At 37.5% G+C, this 16,875-nt stretch overlaps 1 protein-coding gene across 2 annotated transcripts in view; it reads left to right on the plus strand.

Moving 5' to 3' along the window:
• Window positions 1-16,875, plus strand: part of Tusc3 (tumor suppressor candidate 3) — a 146,979-nt gene that overhangs the window by 119,149 nt on the left and 10,955 nt on the right. For both annotated transcript variants that reach the window (XM_075986549.1, XM_075986550.1), the window contains 2 exons: window positions 7,961-8,024; window positions 15,849-15,923. In XM_075986549.1, the coding sequence (XP_075842664.1) occupies window positions 7,961-8,024; window positions 15,849-15,923 (139 nt within the window). The remainder of the gene's footprint in view (window positions 1-7,960; window positions 8,025-15,848; window positions 15,924-16,875) is intronic.

Below are 16,875 nucleotides of genomic sequence, written 5' to 3' on the forward strand. Positions count from 1 at the left end.
ATATCCTTATGTGAACAGTATAATTTTCCTTGGTGTATATCAATAAATATAATGCTGCTTACAGACATTTACCTATATTTTGAGGGAGTTTTTCATTTTAAAATTTTCAGTAGGGATTAAAGTGATTCTACTATGAAAATATAGTAAAAAGTATACTTCTCTTTTCACAGTTTGCTATAGTCATGTTTTGAAGTGTTTAGGGAACTGAAAGAAAAAAGAAATGAGAAGCTAATTTTATGAACTTTAAGAAAAACATGGCAGCAGCCAACAGATGATATATGAATTCCACTTAATGTTATGTGAAAATTGTTCAGCCCTTTCTAGAGAAAAAATAAGTAGATTTGGAGTTTCTTTGTATTGCTTAGGATTGAATAATATATATGTTATATCATTTGTACTCACATTAGAAAGTGTGATTGAGCTATGTACTATCTGAATGAATCACCTAATAACTTATTTGAAAAATATGACCCAGGGTTCTTAACGAGTAGTAAAGATTTCTAATACGTTCTCAGTTAAACAGATCTTACCCTTTGTTTGAGACCTGTAGGTTTATACTTTTAGCATGGTGTCTCTGTGTTAACATTTTCCCCTTAAATTCTGTGCCTGTCTTCCCACTATACATACCCAGTTGGAAGCCTCCTGACACTCATCAGATCCTGTAACTCTCCAACAGCAGGACATACACTTGAAAGGTAGAGCTCTCTAGTGCGGTCTTATTTGCTGTTAGTCTCTTCCGATCTTCAGCCCTGACCTGTTTTTTACATTTCTCTTATTGTCCTCTTGTTTTTCTAAAACATTCTCAGATGGATACTAACTGAATCTTAAGATTCTTTCCCCAAAGCCTCTGCCCCCTATTTCACCCTCCCTTCCTGCTCATCCTGCATCCTGTTAAGCTCTGTTGTGTTCTTTTCTGTCTTTTGTAAAATATTAGAGAAAGTAAAGATTTCAGTTCATTCATGTTTGTTCTTGAAGTTTGTTACTGCACACTTCTGTCCATCTTCCCATTTCTCACTTAAGATCAATTTATTTGGTTTTATTTTCTCTAGGAGCCTGTAAAGTACCATCAAGTTGATACTTGGGCATTTCCATGTTAAGTCATTTTGATTGATATTTTTCCATAATTTATAAAAAGTAATTTGTGTGCATTTGTAAACAATTCATATTATGTGGTAATATTGTCACTATTGATAGTAAGAATATATATCTGTCTGACAGAGTATGTTGGGTTGAGGATATAGTTCGATAGGAGTTTTTGTGGCATGCACAAAGTGGGGTCTATAACCAGCACTGACAGAAAATGAAATTGATCCCCAAATAATCGTTTTATGGTGTTTGTGTATATGTGTGTGTTATGTAGAAGTTTAAAACAACAACATAAACCGTGAGTAGTAAAAAGTGCCACTTTGTTCTTTCATTCTATCAGTTTTATTTGCCTATTTCAGGTTTGTGTGTGTGTGTGTGTGTGTGTGTGTGTGTTCACCTATACATACTTCCAGGAGTAGTCAATATGAATGCTTTTAAAGGGAAAGTCGAACATTAACATTACTCTCCTGGAAGCCAGCAAAAATAATTTTATTCATTAGTGTCATCAATTAATATACTTCTAGAAAAGAAATAACTAGATTTTTGCCAGCTGAACCTGTATTAGTGTACTGGATTACAGTAACAAAGGAACACTTGCTGGTGTTTCAGCAACATAAATTCTTTTGAACAGAGGCTGGAATCTTGAGGTCTAAGGTCAGTAAGTGAGTCAGTAAGTGTCAGTAAGCAAGATTCTGCTTCCCTTCGCTGAGGTTATAGATGCAGCACAAATAATAAAAACCCGGAGACAGATATTAGGTTCACCCTGAAGATCAGAAAAGCAAAATAGCCAGCCACTTGCTCTTACCTCTGCCTCAGACCGAAATGGTGATCCTGCCTCCACGAATCCTCAGAATGAGACTGAGCTGAGATCTGTCTCCTCCCGTCTTATATTCCTCTCTAATGCTGGCCACCACTGCATGGTACATATGGGCTGACCAGTGTGACTCTTTTACTCTTTGGTCTTAGGCAAGATTTCTTTATTAAAATACAAATGAAATATCACTACAGCCTCTCTCTCTACCTGTCTGCCATCATCTCTTTGTACAAGGATGCTTCCCCTTATTGAATTAGGGAATGACATAACAATTTAATTCTAAGTAAATTCTTTGAATGCCTTTTTTCCACTTAGTCATGTTTTAGGTTGTTGGAGTTAAGAATTCCAACAGGTATATTTGCTGGGAGTACACACCTCAGTCAGTACATAGCACGATATTCGTAGTCCATTGAACTGTTTGTTACAGGACTTTACAGGTTCAGTTGGACATGCTCTGTCTTTAAAATACACTTAACTAATTACATGTTAAAATTTTATTGATGAAATTTCTGCTAATAAACTCTCTACCTTCTCATGGGAGCTGCAGCAGTTCTGTCCAGAGTAGCTCACAGCAAATCTGCATGGCTCAATCTGCATCTTATTGCTGACTGAAGGCAGGTGAAGGACGACACATATACTGATTCCCGGTGTGTTTTTAAATGTGTCTCTCTTTTAGGTAATTCTTTCCAAAAATCAAGTATCACATTGTTCTGTAGCCCTTTCCTCAAGCACAAAGATGTGTGTAATTAACCTATGAAGTAACTTTATATAAATAACACTAGAGCTGTATGTACAGTAATTCTGTTCTGAATCTTCATTTTTGAATTCTACCAAACTGTTGATGGTATCACTATCACCCCTGACTTCATTCACTGATAAACACAGTGAAATGGAAATGTAAGCCAAATAGCCCTTTCTTCTCCAACTTGCTTTCTAATCATGATGTTTCATTGTCGTAGTAGAAATCCTAAGACAGTATTACCTGTCTGATTTATGTCATGTAGTTTCCTACTATTGATTCGGTTCAATATTCAGCCATTACTCGATATGAACTAGAAATTTCTACATTTGCAATGACAGTTTGTTCGTTGTGTTAAAGACCATAGTAGTGAAATGTTTCTTCTGAGCATCTAACCTTTCTAAAATACATGATTACAACATTGCTCCTTTCCAGAAAACTTCCCGCATAATGAAATGCTATTTCTGTCCCATCACCGACTGTTTTTAAATGTATTACCCTGTTATAAAAACCCGTAGTCTTTTTTTAAGAAAATATCTTAGGTCAATTTCATACACACACAATTTGAGACTTCTTTTGAGAAATACTTGCCTTTTTATTCATCAAGGGAAATGTTACAATTAAGGAACCCTTTGAGAGTATGCCTGAGCCAGGTTAACTTCTGTGGTAATATAGCAGGTAAAAATAATAAAAAATGCCTATAATCTTTTAGGTAACAATAGATTTGAGACTATTCCTGACAGTTGACAGTTACAAATGATTGAAATTTATCATGGTTTTCATGAACTTTGATTTTATATTTTAGCTCTCTTTCAGTTTGCACCAATTATTTAATGAAATGCATAGAAGGTTAAAGCACAGGGTATGAACAACCTCTAGGGAAATCAAATACTGAAGGTAGATAATACCTATTTGTACCTCTTCTTTTAAACAAACCCAGAAGGACTTGACCTAGCCATTTTATTATCTATAGCTCATCTGCTCTGCAGTGTGGCTGCCTACTAAAAATTAATCCTACCTAGAGAAGTTGAGGTAACATGAGGAATACAAAGACGACTCCAAGGATAGAACTGGAAATGTGTAGCTATTCAAGATAAAGGAACCTTTTATTAAAATTCCAGTGAGGGATTTCCACTTATTTTGCATAGTGATCTTCTTGACCCAGAATGTCTCCTCGACCCTGCCTGCTTGCATACCATCCTATCTTTCTTCCTTTCTTCTTTCAAATGTGCTTCATGTTTACATGCTTTTCATAAAGGCTCAGTTGTTCTGCCTTAGGCAGGATTATAGTTAGACACAGTGGGACACTCTTAGGCTACCGTTAGAGTTTTTAATAGGACTAACATTAAGAACAATCCAGTCTTTACAAAAACCAAAGTATTCATTGTTGACCTCTAGTATTCTGAGAATCTGAAAAGAAATATTATTAATTTATATATTCTGAATAACTTAGCATACAGTTATTCTGTGAGCAGAGAGTAGACCACCCCCTACAACTGACAGCTTACTAAGCAACTGGCGGTTTACCAAGGAGTTCTTGTGAGCATAGAGTGGGAAGGTGGCTATCTTGAAACCAAGGCAAGATAATTGCTCCTTACATACTAGTTCTCCTGGGACTTTTCAGTCTCCAATCCATGTGGCTTCCCCAGTTCATGGTGGTTGGTTTGTTTGTTTGGGCAGTCTGAGCAAAGTGAAGCACATTATGAACTTAATTCTATTACATAAAGAAAAACATCTTTCATTTCATACAGGCTGTGGGGTCAGTCAGCAGTGCTGTGGCCCTCCTGGTAGAAAATCTCAAAGAACCAAAGTGAATTTCAAAGATTTTAAATATCAGAAGACAACCTATTTTTCCACATCCATCTGACTAGAACTGACATCTTTGAAGTGTTGTCAGAAAAAATACAGAAGTCTGTTGGGTATTGGGTCTCTCTCTCTCTCTCTCTCTGAACTACGGTTGTACATACAAATTGGCGTTAAGTACACAAGTCTCTGGTGTTGTGGCTGGAAATAGTGCATTCTGTGGTAAGATTTGCTGCACACATTTTGGAATGCATCGAAGCTGAGCAAGGTAATGATAGGATCTGGTGTGCTTTAAACAGGATTAATCTGACTGACAGACTGATAGGGCAGTCTGAGCAAAGTGAAGAAGACTTTGCAGCAAGCTCAGCAAGAGGTGACGATGGCCTGATTGACAGGAAGTCTTCGGCTTCCTCCTTAGGCACCTTTGCCAGGTCTGTAGGTGCTGACGAATTCTGAATTGGGAAGGACTTTAAAAGTAGAGCCCAGATTTTCTGAATGGTTGGATATATGGGGGGACGCAAGGATGTCTTCAAAGTTTTAGCCTTAACAATTAGATAAATCAAGTTGTTGTTCCCTGAAATGAGAGAAACAGCAAATTCTGGAGTAGAAATGAAGGTGTATCAAAAGTTTCTATTTAGCCCTTTTTTAAGTTTCAGATTTCTAGGTGGGATCTGTTAATGACAATTGGTGGAAGTGGAATAGATATCTTATGGGTCTAAAAGAAAATGTGAGAGCCGTGCGTACAAATTTAATCACTGAAGTACTAAGTTTGGGTGAGAATGCCTTGAGATACAGAAGAGGCCCAAACCTGTGGTTTTCGGAGATACCAGGGAGTTTGGAGATAGCTGAGTATTGGAAGGCAGGGACTGCCATGAGCTTCAAGCAAGAGGCTCCAGTGAAGTGGATTCAAGAGTGGCAACCTAGAAATGAGGGGAAATGGTCACTAAAAAGGATAGGACGATCCAATGGGGCAGTCCCAGGAGGGCTATGTGAAATGGTCGTTTCTCCTCGGTGACCCCAACAGAAGCTTTATTGGAGAAGATTCTCTTCCTTAGAACAAGCAGAAGAAAAGCCTGAATTTCTCCTGATTGTATTTTAGAATACACATGGTGCCTTGAAACTGTTCTGTAGGTTTGGGCTTACTATCATAAATCGATACAGTCAGTTATTTTAGGCAGTTATAGAAATACTGGTTTTAATTCCTTTAAGTTTCAACAATTGCTTATCAGATTGCCAAGTAAGGATTAATTAAAAAAACTTTGTTGATATTACGTATATAATTACTAGTTATACAATGTTGAACAAAGAATTAAATTTCTAGGTTCTATTTTATCATAGGGAGATGACAGGTAATAACTATTTTATTTGGTTGTTAAAAGATTAAAGTAGGAAATTATATAATCTTCTCACACATTCAGCAAATGACAGTGTACTACAGTAGAATAAAATCCCAAATTTTGAATCACAAAGACCAAAGTTCAATTCCCAAAGCTTCTAAAAAGCTGGAGATTTTTTCACCTCTCATCTATAAAATGGCTTTAATAAACCACCATATATTATAGGGCTGTTAAGATTCCTCTGCATGCTTCAGGTAGAACTTTTAAGTGCCTTAGACAGAATGAGTAGTCCATCAATTATAGCTATTACTATACTATTATAGATATAATTGTTATCTTTATGATTCAATTAATAAATGAATAAAATCTTAGTCTTTGTGGGTTCTTTAACTCTTTACCTAGAATTGATGTCAACTATAATTTATAGTATTTTATTTGCTTGGCTTTTTCTAAAAAATAATTTTACCATGAGTTAGTCATAATGCATGTATTTTGTCATGTATCAGAGAGGATGAATCCTATTTGATTAGCTGTTAGATTATCTTTGTTAAAGTCATAGTAGTTTTCATGGAAGAATATTAAATAAAGTCAGGAGAGAATATGAATAGCAGGGTTTAGACGTCATCCCATGAGTGCATTAGAAGACTCATGTCTGGACTTCAGTGTGGCTGTGCTTACAAACCCATCTGTCCATGAGGCGGCTCTGCTGTAACTTGCTTAGAATTTGGGGTAGAAATGAAACTTGCTTAGAATGTGAGGTAGAAATGAAGGATTTAGGTAGGAAATACTGCTCTTTTCTCAAGGGAAACAAGAGGGTGTGTATCCGAGGGGGAGGGAAATGGGGCACCTAGAAGGACTGGAGGTAGGGGAAACTGAAGTTGGGGTACAATGTATGAAAGAAGAATTAGAATAGGATGGCTCAGCAAGTAAGAGCTTTTGCAGAGCATGCCTGTGGATCTAAGTCTGCATCCTGGACTCTAAGGTGGAAAGAAAGCCCTGGCTTCATAGAGTTGTTCTCTGACTTGCACAAGCATTCCCTGACATGTGTACACACACACACACACACACACACACACACACACACACACACTGTGCACGTGCACACATACACACACATAATTAATAATTTTTAAAAAAAAAACTGGAAATTTTCTAATAAAGTACCAAAAGCAATAATGATGACAAAAATTTAGACTTCAAAAAGACCTTAGGAGGTACATAGTAGAGTTCTATATTTTATTGATGAGAAAATACTGAATTTATTTTATAACTTATCCAAGGATAGCACCAGGAAGGAATAATCTGGTCCTAGTTAAGTGTGCTTATCATTAAAACACAGAGAATTTTGTTTATTGTCACAAGACAAAATTGAACAAAAGAAATTGCGGGACCTTTTGAAACTCAAATAATACAGTTATGTACTGTATATAATAGAAAAAAATTAGGATTCTTATTTGTATTACAAGGTGCTGTGTTTTTGTTTTTTAACATGAGAAACCTATACAAGGACTGTTATTTAAAGCAATTACCCAGAAAAGGAAACTAACTGTTTGGGAGCACTACTCATATGGGGTGAAGAGAACAGAGCAGGGCATTTGGAATGGCTTGTAAGAACAGTAGTACAACAGCGTGTGCATGAGATGGTTAGAATAAAATCTGTTGTGTTGTTTGCTAACTAAAAACGTTAAAACTAATAAAACATCTTCAAAAACCACCGACCTTCATAAGGGGTCATAGAGAGTGCTTCAGGGTAAGTGGCCTGTGTGCCTTTCTAAGGCTCACTCCTCATTCCAGGTGTTGGGAATGTGGCCAAGAGTGGCTGGACACTGCGGGCCAATATTTAAACAATAAGAAGTTGAAAACTTGCTTGCTTGATCTTTACCTTACTCTGCCCGGTGTTTTTACAAGGACTCCAGTAGAGCCATTGCTTATGTGCTTGTGTATGTGGTAACATTTTAAGGAGTAAAGTTCACACATGTGGGATGACTTACTACCAAGTTGTGTTCTACAGTTGTAGCAATATCATTAAAACTTCAATCTATTCACAGTTAGCTCAGATTTATTCATAAGAATTATAAGTAGAAACTTGATAGATGACGGTATGGCTTACATGGCTGACAGAACTGTGAATCCGTTTTTTCTCCCCATTCGTGACTCTTTGCTTATTTTCTTCATTTACAGAGCTACATTCATGGGAGCAGCCAGGCTCAGTTTGTGGCAGAGTCACACATCATTCTGGTACTGAGTATCCTTTGAAGTATGAGGTTTTGAAGCAGGTAAAGAAGAGATAACAGATTGCTGTTTTATGGCAGTAAATACCTAGACTTTTAAAATACATTAACTTTAAAACTAATTTTTCTAATTCTCGTGCAGTTTCTTCCTGTTGCACTATATTTTCTGTTATGCTGAATCATTTACAGATTATAAATATGATTATATAATTATATTAATTTATTATTAATTTACTGGCTATTAAGTTTCAAAGCATTGATTATCTCTGCGTAGGTGTTGTATATGTCTTTGTGTGTCTCTGCATTTGTGTCATCTGTGTGTGTGTGTTTAAATAATTTTCCTCTAATGGGAGCTTAATAGAAGAATGAACTGTGTATCTGGTATATACAGTAGGACAGAAATATATTACTGTTTGGACTGGATATAGCACACATAAAGCATAGGATTAAAAAACCTACTAGTTTAATCTCCATTTTTTTCCCACTTGGAATTTTACCAGTCACAAACTGAACACTGAGATACATTTTATTGGTCTAAATGACAAAGATGTAGATGACTTGGAAAATACAGCCCCTGGTATCATTACAGTAATAAAGCCTATACTGGAAAATGCTGAAAAATTCTTCCATAGTGAGATGGAACTCTTCCAGTTGTTCACTTTCAGGGTAGTTCAAAAAAAGATACTCTTCATAGACCTGAGCTTTGAGATGAGATTTAAAGAATTTTTAAATGTTTAGCTTATTATTCCGGGGCACTGAAACCATGTGTTTCTGAAATTCACCAAGCCATGGTGACCATCTTCTTCATCTGTTTTGTCACGGTTTCTCATCTGCTGATGACACAGTTGGATCCGTATATTGAATTACATGTCAAATTAGCCTGTTGCTTTCATTGGCTTAGTAATGTATAATTTTATAAGCAAAAAGCTGCTGTTTACCATAGTGGCTTTAGGTGGGAAAGTGAAATAGTTGTGAATGTGTTGATGTGACCAACTCCTCATTAAAAACTAAGAGTTTATATTTTAATTATTTACATATGTTCATGAAGTTCAAGGTATACAGCTTGAAGCAAATGAAAGGAAATCCTAGGTATTTGTTTCTGGTAAGTTGTTTATTTACAGATTGGACTTTTTCCATTTCTTCTCTCCCCCCACCCCATGGTCCAGCATGTTTACAGCATGCTTCATATAAGTATCAAGTCTGTTGACCACGAGGAATACCAAGCAGTGAGAAGCTAGTGGGAAGTCTTCCTTCTTAGTAACTAGGAGTTCTCTGGGATTTCATTTCCTGGTTCATTGGTATCAAACTGAGATTTAAGACAAAAAGATATTTCGTAAATAGTATGAAGTCTTCTATATATATTTTTCAATAGTACATAAATCAATTAAAAGTCCCCATTCTATTTATTCTTGTGGCAATTTTTTCTTTCTTAGTCCTGTGTATTCCTACTTCAGAGAAAACTTTAAAGGGAGGGCTACTATTTTAAATTTAGCTTATACTTGTTAATAGTAAAGTTTAAGAGCCATTTTGAAATTTTTCTTATGTTAATTTCTACCAATAATAGTCTACTGATTTTGTCTTACAGTATTTTACAATGATTTTATGAGTTTCTTTTTAATATAAAACCCATCATTAAGAAAGGTTTCTTTATAGAAAGTTTGGTTGAATGCCCAAGAGAAAGTAGAATGAATCTACTGGTCACACGTTAAGGATTTATATGTCCTGTCACTGCACAGTTCTTCATCTCACTAGTGCATTGTTAACACAGGAGAAAGGAGAGGGGAAGCAGTGCTCTGTCGTGTTTTGGGGAAAATTATATGAGAAGTAATAAATGGCATGGGGACACTTTATAGGGTGTGTGTCTGAAACACCCAGAATCACTGACATATGCTTTATATAGCTCCCAGAAAAATTCTTTCAGTGTTGCTCAGCTCCATCTTCATGGAGTGATAGAACTAACAGTGCTCGCTGTCTGTCAGCTTCAGTGTCTCCCAGTACAGTGCAGTGGGGCGTCTGCTGCAGTCCCTCCACGTGATACAGCAGATAGAGCAAGCAACACCCGGCCTGGAGAAGCTGAACCAATTTCCGTTGTGCTTTGGGGTATAAAAAGAATTTCTACAGACAGCAGGTGGGGGCGTGAAAGTTCTCACTCTGTGTGTGTGTGTGTGTGTGTGTGTGTGTGTGTGTGTGTGTGTATGTGTCCTTTTAGTGTTTCTTCGTATCAGATAACACAGTTCGCAGCTTACTCCTGAGGACAACTAATTCTCCCACTCTACAGTGTCCTCAGTTAACTGATGTTCTTTGTCTAGGGCTGGGGACTGTGAGATTTCCTCCTTCCATGTTAGTGTGTCTGTTGGTATACTTCTTCAAGTCATTTTTGGCTGTCATGTTGTTGAGGTGTCATGAGTGTAGCTTCCCTGTCATTTCTAGGAGACACAATCTCAGCAGCCTTCCTGGTCCTCCAGCTTTTAACACCATTTCTTCTATGATACTCTTTGAGCCTTGGTGCAGTAGTTCTGTTGTAGATGTGTCTACTGGGGCTGATCATCCCACTCTCAGCTGTTCTTTGCATTTGACCAGCTGTGGTTGTGTGGGAAATCCTGGAAAGAAGCTATATCTGTGCACTGGAACTTCGGTGTTCTGGAGAGACTGGAATACTGCATGCCAGAGCTAATTACCTGATCTTAGACTAGTTCTAATCCTCTGGAATTATTATTTGCCCACTTTATTGTTAGAGTATCTTGTAACTAGTAAATAAAACTGTCTTGGAATCTATTAACCAAGCAGAACAATAATGTTCACCACTCAGTAGGTAAGAATGTCATAGAGCAGCATCTTCATCCTATACAGGTGTCCCAACCATCTTGCTGTGTCAGTCTGATGTACCCAGTGTTTGCTTTTAAGTTATCTTGGTATGACTGTCTTTGTTGTATAAAACCATGAAACTTCTTCCACATTGGAACAGTGAATTTAGGATAACCTAAATCTGTGTTCCTAGACCATGGTCACCCAAAATGTTTCCATAATAAACTGTCTTTAATTCCCTTTAAGATGAGAGCTGTGGTTTTGTGTAGGAATTGTTTTCTGTAATTGTCTCCACCTGCAGATAGAGAAGTTTGTCTGATAAAAGGGTGAGAGCTGCCTTATTCTTTATGAACTGTTCTGGTAGAGAGGACATCATAGCTTGATGTCCTATACCTGTTGTTCTTAAATCCATATGTCTTCATTATAACCAGAAAATTTTAGTCTGGCTGCTGTGTTCTATTAAAAGCCTAGATTAGTCTTCGCAACAAACTCAAGAAGGCAGTTGTGCCTCTTTGCTGCCCTGACTGCTGACACTGTAGTTTACCTTTGGGTTTTACAAAGCCTGAAATAGTCATCCCTCCAGGTTAACCTCTCTTTGGGGTTGAATGCACAAGGATTTACTAAGGCATACACTTGAAATTCAATTAAAAAGATTGGTCCTAAATTCCTATTGTATAAAATTGATTGGGTTTCACATCAAAATCTACCTTGCCTGCTAGTCCTTTAATATAGCTGCATTGGAACGCAGAAACACTTTTATGACCATTTTTTGTATTACAACAGGTAGATGAGTGGTAGCAACAGACATTATGCAGGATGCATAGCCAATATTATTTACACCTTTATATCTTATACCATATAGAAAACCAGTAGTCAGTCAAGAAAACAAAGATCTACAGTTTTGCTACCCCAAGAATAGATACAATTAGCTTTTTAAAAAATTCTTTCTCTTCCTCATCATTTCTCTGAATCTCTATGGAAAGACGTGCGATTATGTGTTCATCAATATTTTATTTTCATTTAGCATGACAAAATTGTCTTGCTTTAGTAGTAATAACGTCTGTCACTTTATTATATGACTACTTAGTCTTCCACATGTAAATGTATTGTATATTGTAGCTGACTCTATGTTTTTAGTATCCCAACATTACAAGTTATCCCTAAGTATTTTTATTTTGTTAACCTAAAGGCAAATTGAAGCAAATTCAATGTGAGGAGAGAAAAAGACTTTATTCAAAGTCAGAGGAGGATGTCAGCCAGGAAACACGTGTTATGATGCCCAGAGAAATGCTTTGAATGGTGCCCAGGAACATGTGTTTTGTTAGGAAGTAAGGTGGGGTCAGTTATGGATTGGGAGGGATCATAAGGTCCTCCCCTCCTGGTAAACTGTTTGCTACTGATGGATTTTTGGAGAGAGACTGTTATTTTCTTCATTTGTGTCCCCACTGGGTTCCAAACCTGTGGTCACATAAATGATCCAGTGGGTTATAAAACAAAACAGAAAGATGTGCATATAGGAGCTATGTAAGGAATAAGAGAGAGTGGGGTGAGAGTAAACAATGTGTGGAGTTGTCGAAGAACAAACATAACCAATAGAATTTGGTCGGGTAATAAGAACAGAGAAGCCTGGTGAGACCGAGGGAAGGGGTCACAAGCAACGTTCACAGCATTGCAGGTAGTAGGAATAATATGTTCATCGATCTCAAGGCAGGGGCTAATCTGACTTGACGTCACTGCACAGGACCAGAATAGGGTAAACAAGGGAAGAGAATGATTTAGTAGCAGTGGGCTGAGGTCTCAGTCATATGTGACCTTGTGCTCATTGAGAGCCCCTGTGACTCTCCTCAAAATGAGATGGACAAGACCTGCAATGGTGTGTCTTACCTTTTAAAGTTCTGATAAGAAAAGATCAGGGAATATTGGAAGACCTAGAGATAGAGACTCATTTCATGAGCAAGAAAACAAGCACAACATTAATTTGTTCACATTAAAACTAGAAACTTCTGCATGATGAAATAAATGCTAGACATAAATTAGAAGAATCGGTGTATAATACATTATTCAACTAGCATTCAGAAAAACAGTGGAGACATACCTAATTGGAATATACAGACACTTTAAATGGGCAGAAGAAAAACGACAGAAACAATCAGCATAGCCCAGAGGCCCAGACTCAAGTGGTCATACTGCTTCTTCCTTAGCAGCTTGCTGAGATTAGCATTGCAGCAGTCCTCCGTGCAAGGTAAGGACAGTGCAGGCTCAACCTTACTCCGGAACAGGACCATTATAACTAACAAGTGGGAAGGCACACATACCTAGCCTCAAATGCACTGCAGCTGGGTGCAGGAGGTCTGTGCACACATGCAAAGAGGCCTGTATGGAGATAATTCTTTGCAGCAGGATTTGTAAGAACAAGTATGGTGGTGGAACAGCCCCAGTGCCTTAAGTAAGAGAAAGCAATACAATATTTTATACTGTTACAAAATAATCTTAGAACCTTCTATCAGGATATTTTAAATTTGCAAGAAATTCGAAAGCATTTCAGATGAGATGTGCAGTTCAGTGTTCAACAGTGGAAAGCTCAGTAAAAATAAAATGAAAACTCATCGAATTAACATACTGTTTTTTTTTCTCTCACTGAAGAATGAACCAAGGTCTTGTGCATAGTAGGCAAGTGCTGTTGCTCAATTCCTTTGAGAAACAGTCTTTCTGATCAGCTAGGCCTGCACGGCCTTGCACCACTGTCCAGCTAGGCCTGCACGGCCTTGCACCACTGCCCAGCTAGGCCTGCACTGCCTTGCACCACTTAGATACACTCTACACCATGATTACCAGTCTGTGTCTGTGTGTGTGTTCATAAACACAGTAGACATTTGTGTGGTCTATATATCATTTGACCCTGGAACTATTTTTACATATAGCTTTATGTTCATTAAAATTGCCATGGTTTTAGTTTTGAAGATTTAGTTTGTACCACCTTATCCACAATTTTATTGATAGATTTGAGATAGCTATTTATCAGATATAATTGTGAAATGAATATTGGCTTTGGTTTTAGTACCTATAGAATACTACAAATTTTAGCTACATTTTTAATATTCACAAAATTTTATTTTGGTTAAAATTCTTCAGAATTCTGTATGAACTATCACTTATCAAATGTGTATATGTGAATGTTTAGGTTATAATTTATATATGAGTATAAGTATTATGAAAAAATTAAAAAATTGAAGTAAAACTCCCTTAAAGATCAACATCAGTCATACTCATTTGTCACAAGAGTATTTTTAATGTAATTACAACAAAAGGTAGAGCTGAGTACTAGTAGTTTTGTCTCTGAACAAAAATGACACGTTTTAATTCATGTTTCCATTATGTGTTATTAGCACTCTGTGATAGCAGACTGTGAGGAATTCATACAGGCAGATTGTCCAAAACATTTTAGAAATAATGAATTGTTGCAGTCTGTATTTACTGTCACATTAACTCTCAAGACAGTTGTCATAAGAAAATCAGAGCTATGTGACCAACAGCCAGGACTCCTATGACCTTCAAGCTCCCGTGGACTCAGGCCTCTGTGCTAAGGCTCCCTTGAAAGCTTGGTGGGAGCATGCACTGTCCGACTGTGTAGGATGGACAGACAGCACCACACAGGACTGGGGATGCAACTCTGGTCATTTTCAGCCTCCAACAAAGATTTGCTTCCTAGTTTATTTTTCCAGAAAAGGTTTCAGTGCTATAGTAATTAGAATAGTTTGAAAATCATTTACATGGAGAGTTCAGTGAAACATAAAAAATAACTTGAAGAGTTGGATATTACATCCAGACACTGGGTAATGAGGTCTGGCACAAACTCAGACAAAAATAGTATAACTGGCTATTTCCTCTACATCACAGGATGTCAAGGAAGTCATAGTCAAGGAGATGGATGACATTCCAAACCAGAATTCTTTTTATTTTTCTCTAACTTCTTACAATTCATTAGTCGTTTGAACAGATACATACTATGTTTCCAGCACTAATAAGTTCTATAATCTTAGCAGTAGATAATATCAAAAGTGTTTTGATAGTCTGACAAGATTATTTTGTGAAGGTGATTGATCCCGTCACTTTAGCTCCTGGCTTCTGTGAGCATGTCTGAGTAAATCGTCAGTTATAAGCACACAGTAAGTAGGTGAGGAGTCTCCACTTTCTTGTAGCTGTGATGAAATAACTTAAGGGGGGATGATTTTAACTCACTTTTGGAGGGTAGAGCCCCTTATGGCGAGGAGGGCATGGCCGCGCTGCACCTGCAGTCCAGAAGTGGGCAGGGAATTCTGCTGTTCGGCCAGCTTCCTTCCTCGTTTCTTTTTATTCTGTTTGGGATCGTGGCTCATAGGATGGTGTTGCTCACACTCAGAGTAGGTCTTCTGTTGCCCAAAAGACCTCAGAAGAACACCCTCCCAAGTGTGTGTGGGCTACGGCTATTTGGTGATTCTAAATGTAGTCAAGTTGACAGTGAGTATGAATATCAACAGCATGGTTGTTTTCCATTCTTAAAATGTCTTTTTCAGGTGGTCAGATTGTATCATAATATTCTGGCTTGATTGTATAAGTCTTGTCCTTGGTACCTGAGCTAGGTATTTCTCTAAACAGTTAAAGAATCTATAAGTAATACTTTTAAAATTCTAGAACTATATACATGTGCAGAGGCATGCTATGACAATGAGAAGAATTAAACAGAATTCCTGATGAATACATTCTTCTCAACTTGCCAGCAGTGTATTTCACTGTACTAAAAGTAGCACGTATTTTTATGTAAGATATGAAACTTTATAACTGGTTTTAAAAACTGTAATTCATATGTGTTAATGAAAGTCTTAAAAGTCAAAGCAAACTCCAAGATTGGTAAGTTTAATATGCAAAGAATTGATTGGCATTCACCTGTTCACATTTGTCCTTTAACCATTCCGGAACATTATATTCAGATCCAGGAAAAAAGAATAGCAGATTTTATTCGCACCTGTCTATGGTTTCCTTGACAACTACTGTAGATGCTGCTATCACCATGGGGATGGTTCTTCTAAATGAAGCAGCAACTTCCAAAGGGGATGTCGGAAAAAGACGGAGTAAGTTTATGTTGCTGTATTTATTGTTTTGTTTTAGTCTTTAATTCAAAGGGGGAACAGAACAGCTTTTTGTAAACATAGACCTCCCTAGGAAGAGTTCTATGTTGAAGGAGGTTAAGATTTTGTTTTACATTTTTCCCCCTTTATTTGATGTATGTGAGAATGAACTTGAAAACATTTCTTCAGGATGGCACATGACTGCTTTCTGTGAGTTGTATGCACAGGGGAGGGAGGGAGGGAACAACACTCTGTCGGCGCTGTCTGGCCCATTTCTGCTACAGCCGGTCTCAGTTAGAACATCCTCACGGCACAGATGGTCAGTCTGCAGAGATTTTATTGGCAGTAATGTATTTTTATGTCATGAGACTCAGGTATCTCACTGAAGCTGGTGCAGAAGCGGGGAGCTGCTGCTGAGGCTTCCTTTGTGCACAGATACTTGATTACTTTCCAATCCCTCCATGTCTTTTACTGACATTTATGAGACCACAGGGATCTCTGTTCCAGGAAAGGGAAGAATTGCCGGTTCCTGGGTCTTTGCTTATCTCCTATTCCTCTCCACCCCCAGATTTACAACCCTGTTAGATGCCAGCATTTAGGTTGAAGGGAGTTAACTTTTATCCTTTGATGGGACTGTTCCATATCAAAGGATTGTAGATAGAATTTACCTCTTGAATTGATGGGTGATGTTGTAAACACAGCAGAGTATGTAGGAGTATCTGCTGCCCTGAGAAGGCTGTGAGGAAAGAGTGAGGCTTGGGTACAGTTTCATGCCACCGAGTTTTCCAGACCTAATGTTATAGCTTCCTACAGCAGATCATTCAATGAATACCGCTATGGTTTGCAGCAACCCATTTTACTGTATAATTCCTGAGCTGTTTTAGAACGTAAAATTTAGATATAAAAAGCACATGATCCCCAAAAGAATATTAATTTATTAAAACTAAAAACCTAG

Source organism: Microtus pennsylvanicus, chromosome 9 (assembly GCF_037038515.1).
Source record: "Microtus pennsylvanicus isolate mMicPen1 chromosome 9, mMicPen1.hap1, whole genome shotgun sequence".
Lineage (NCBI taxonomy): Eukaryota > Metazoa > Chordata > Mammalia > Rodentia > Cricetidae > Microtus > Microtus pennsylvanicus.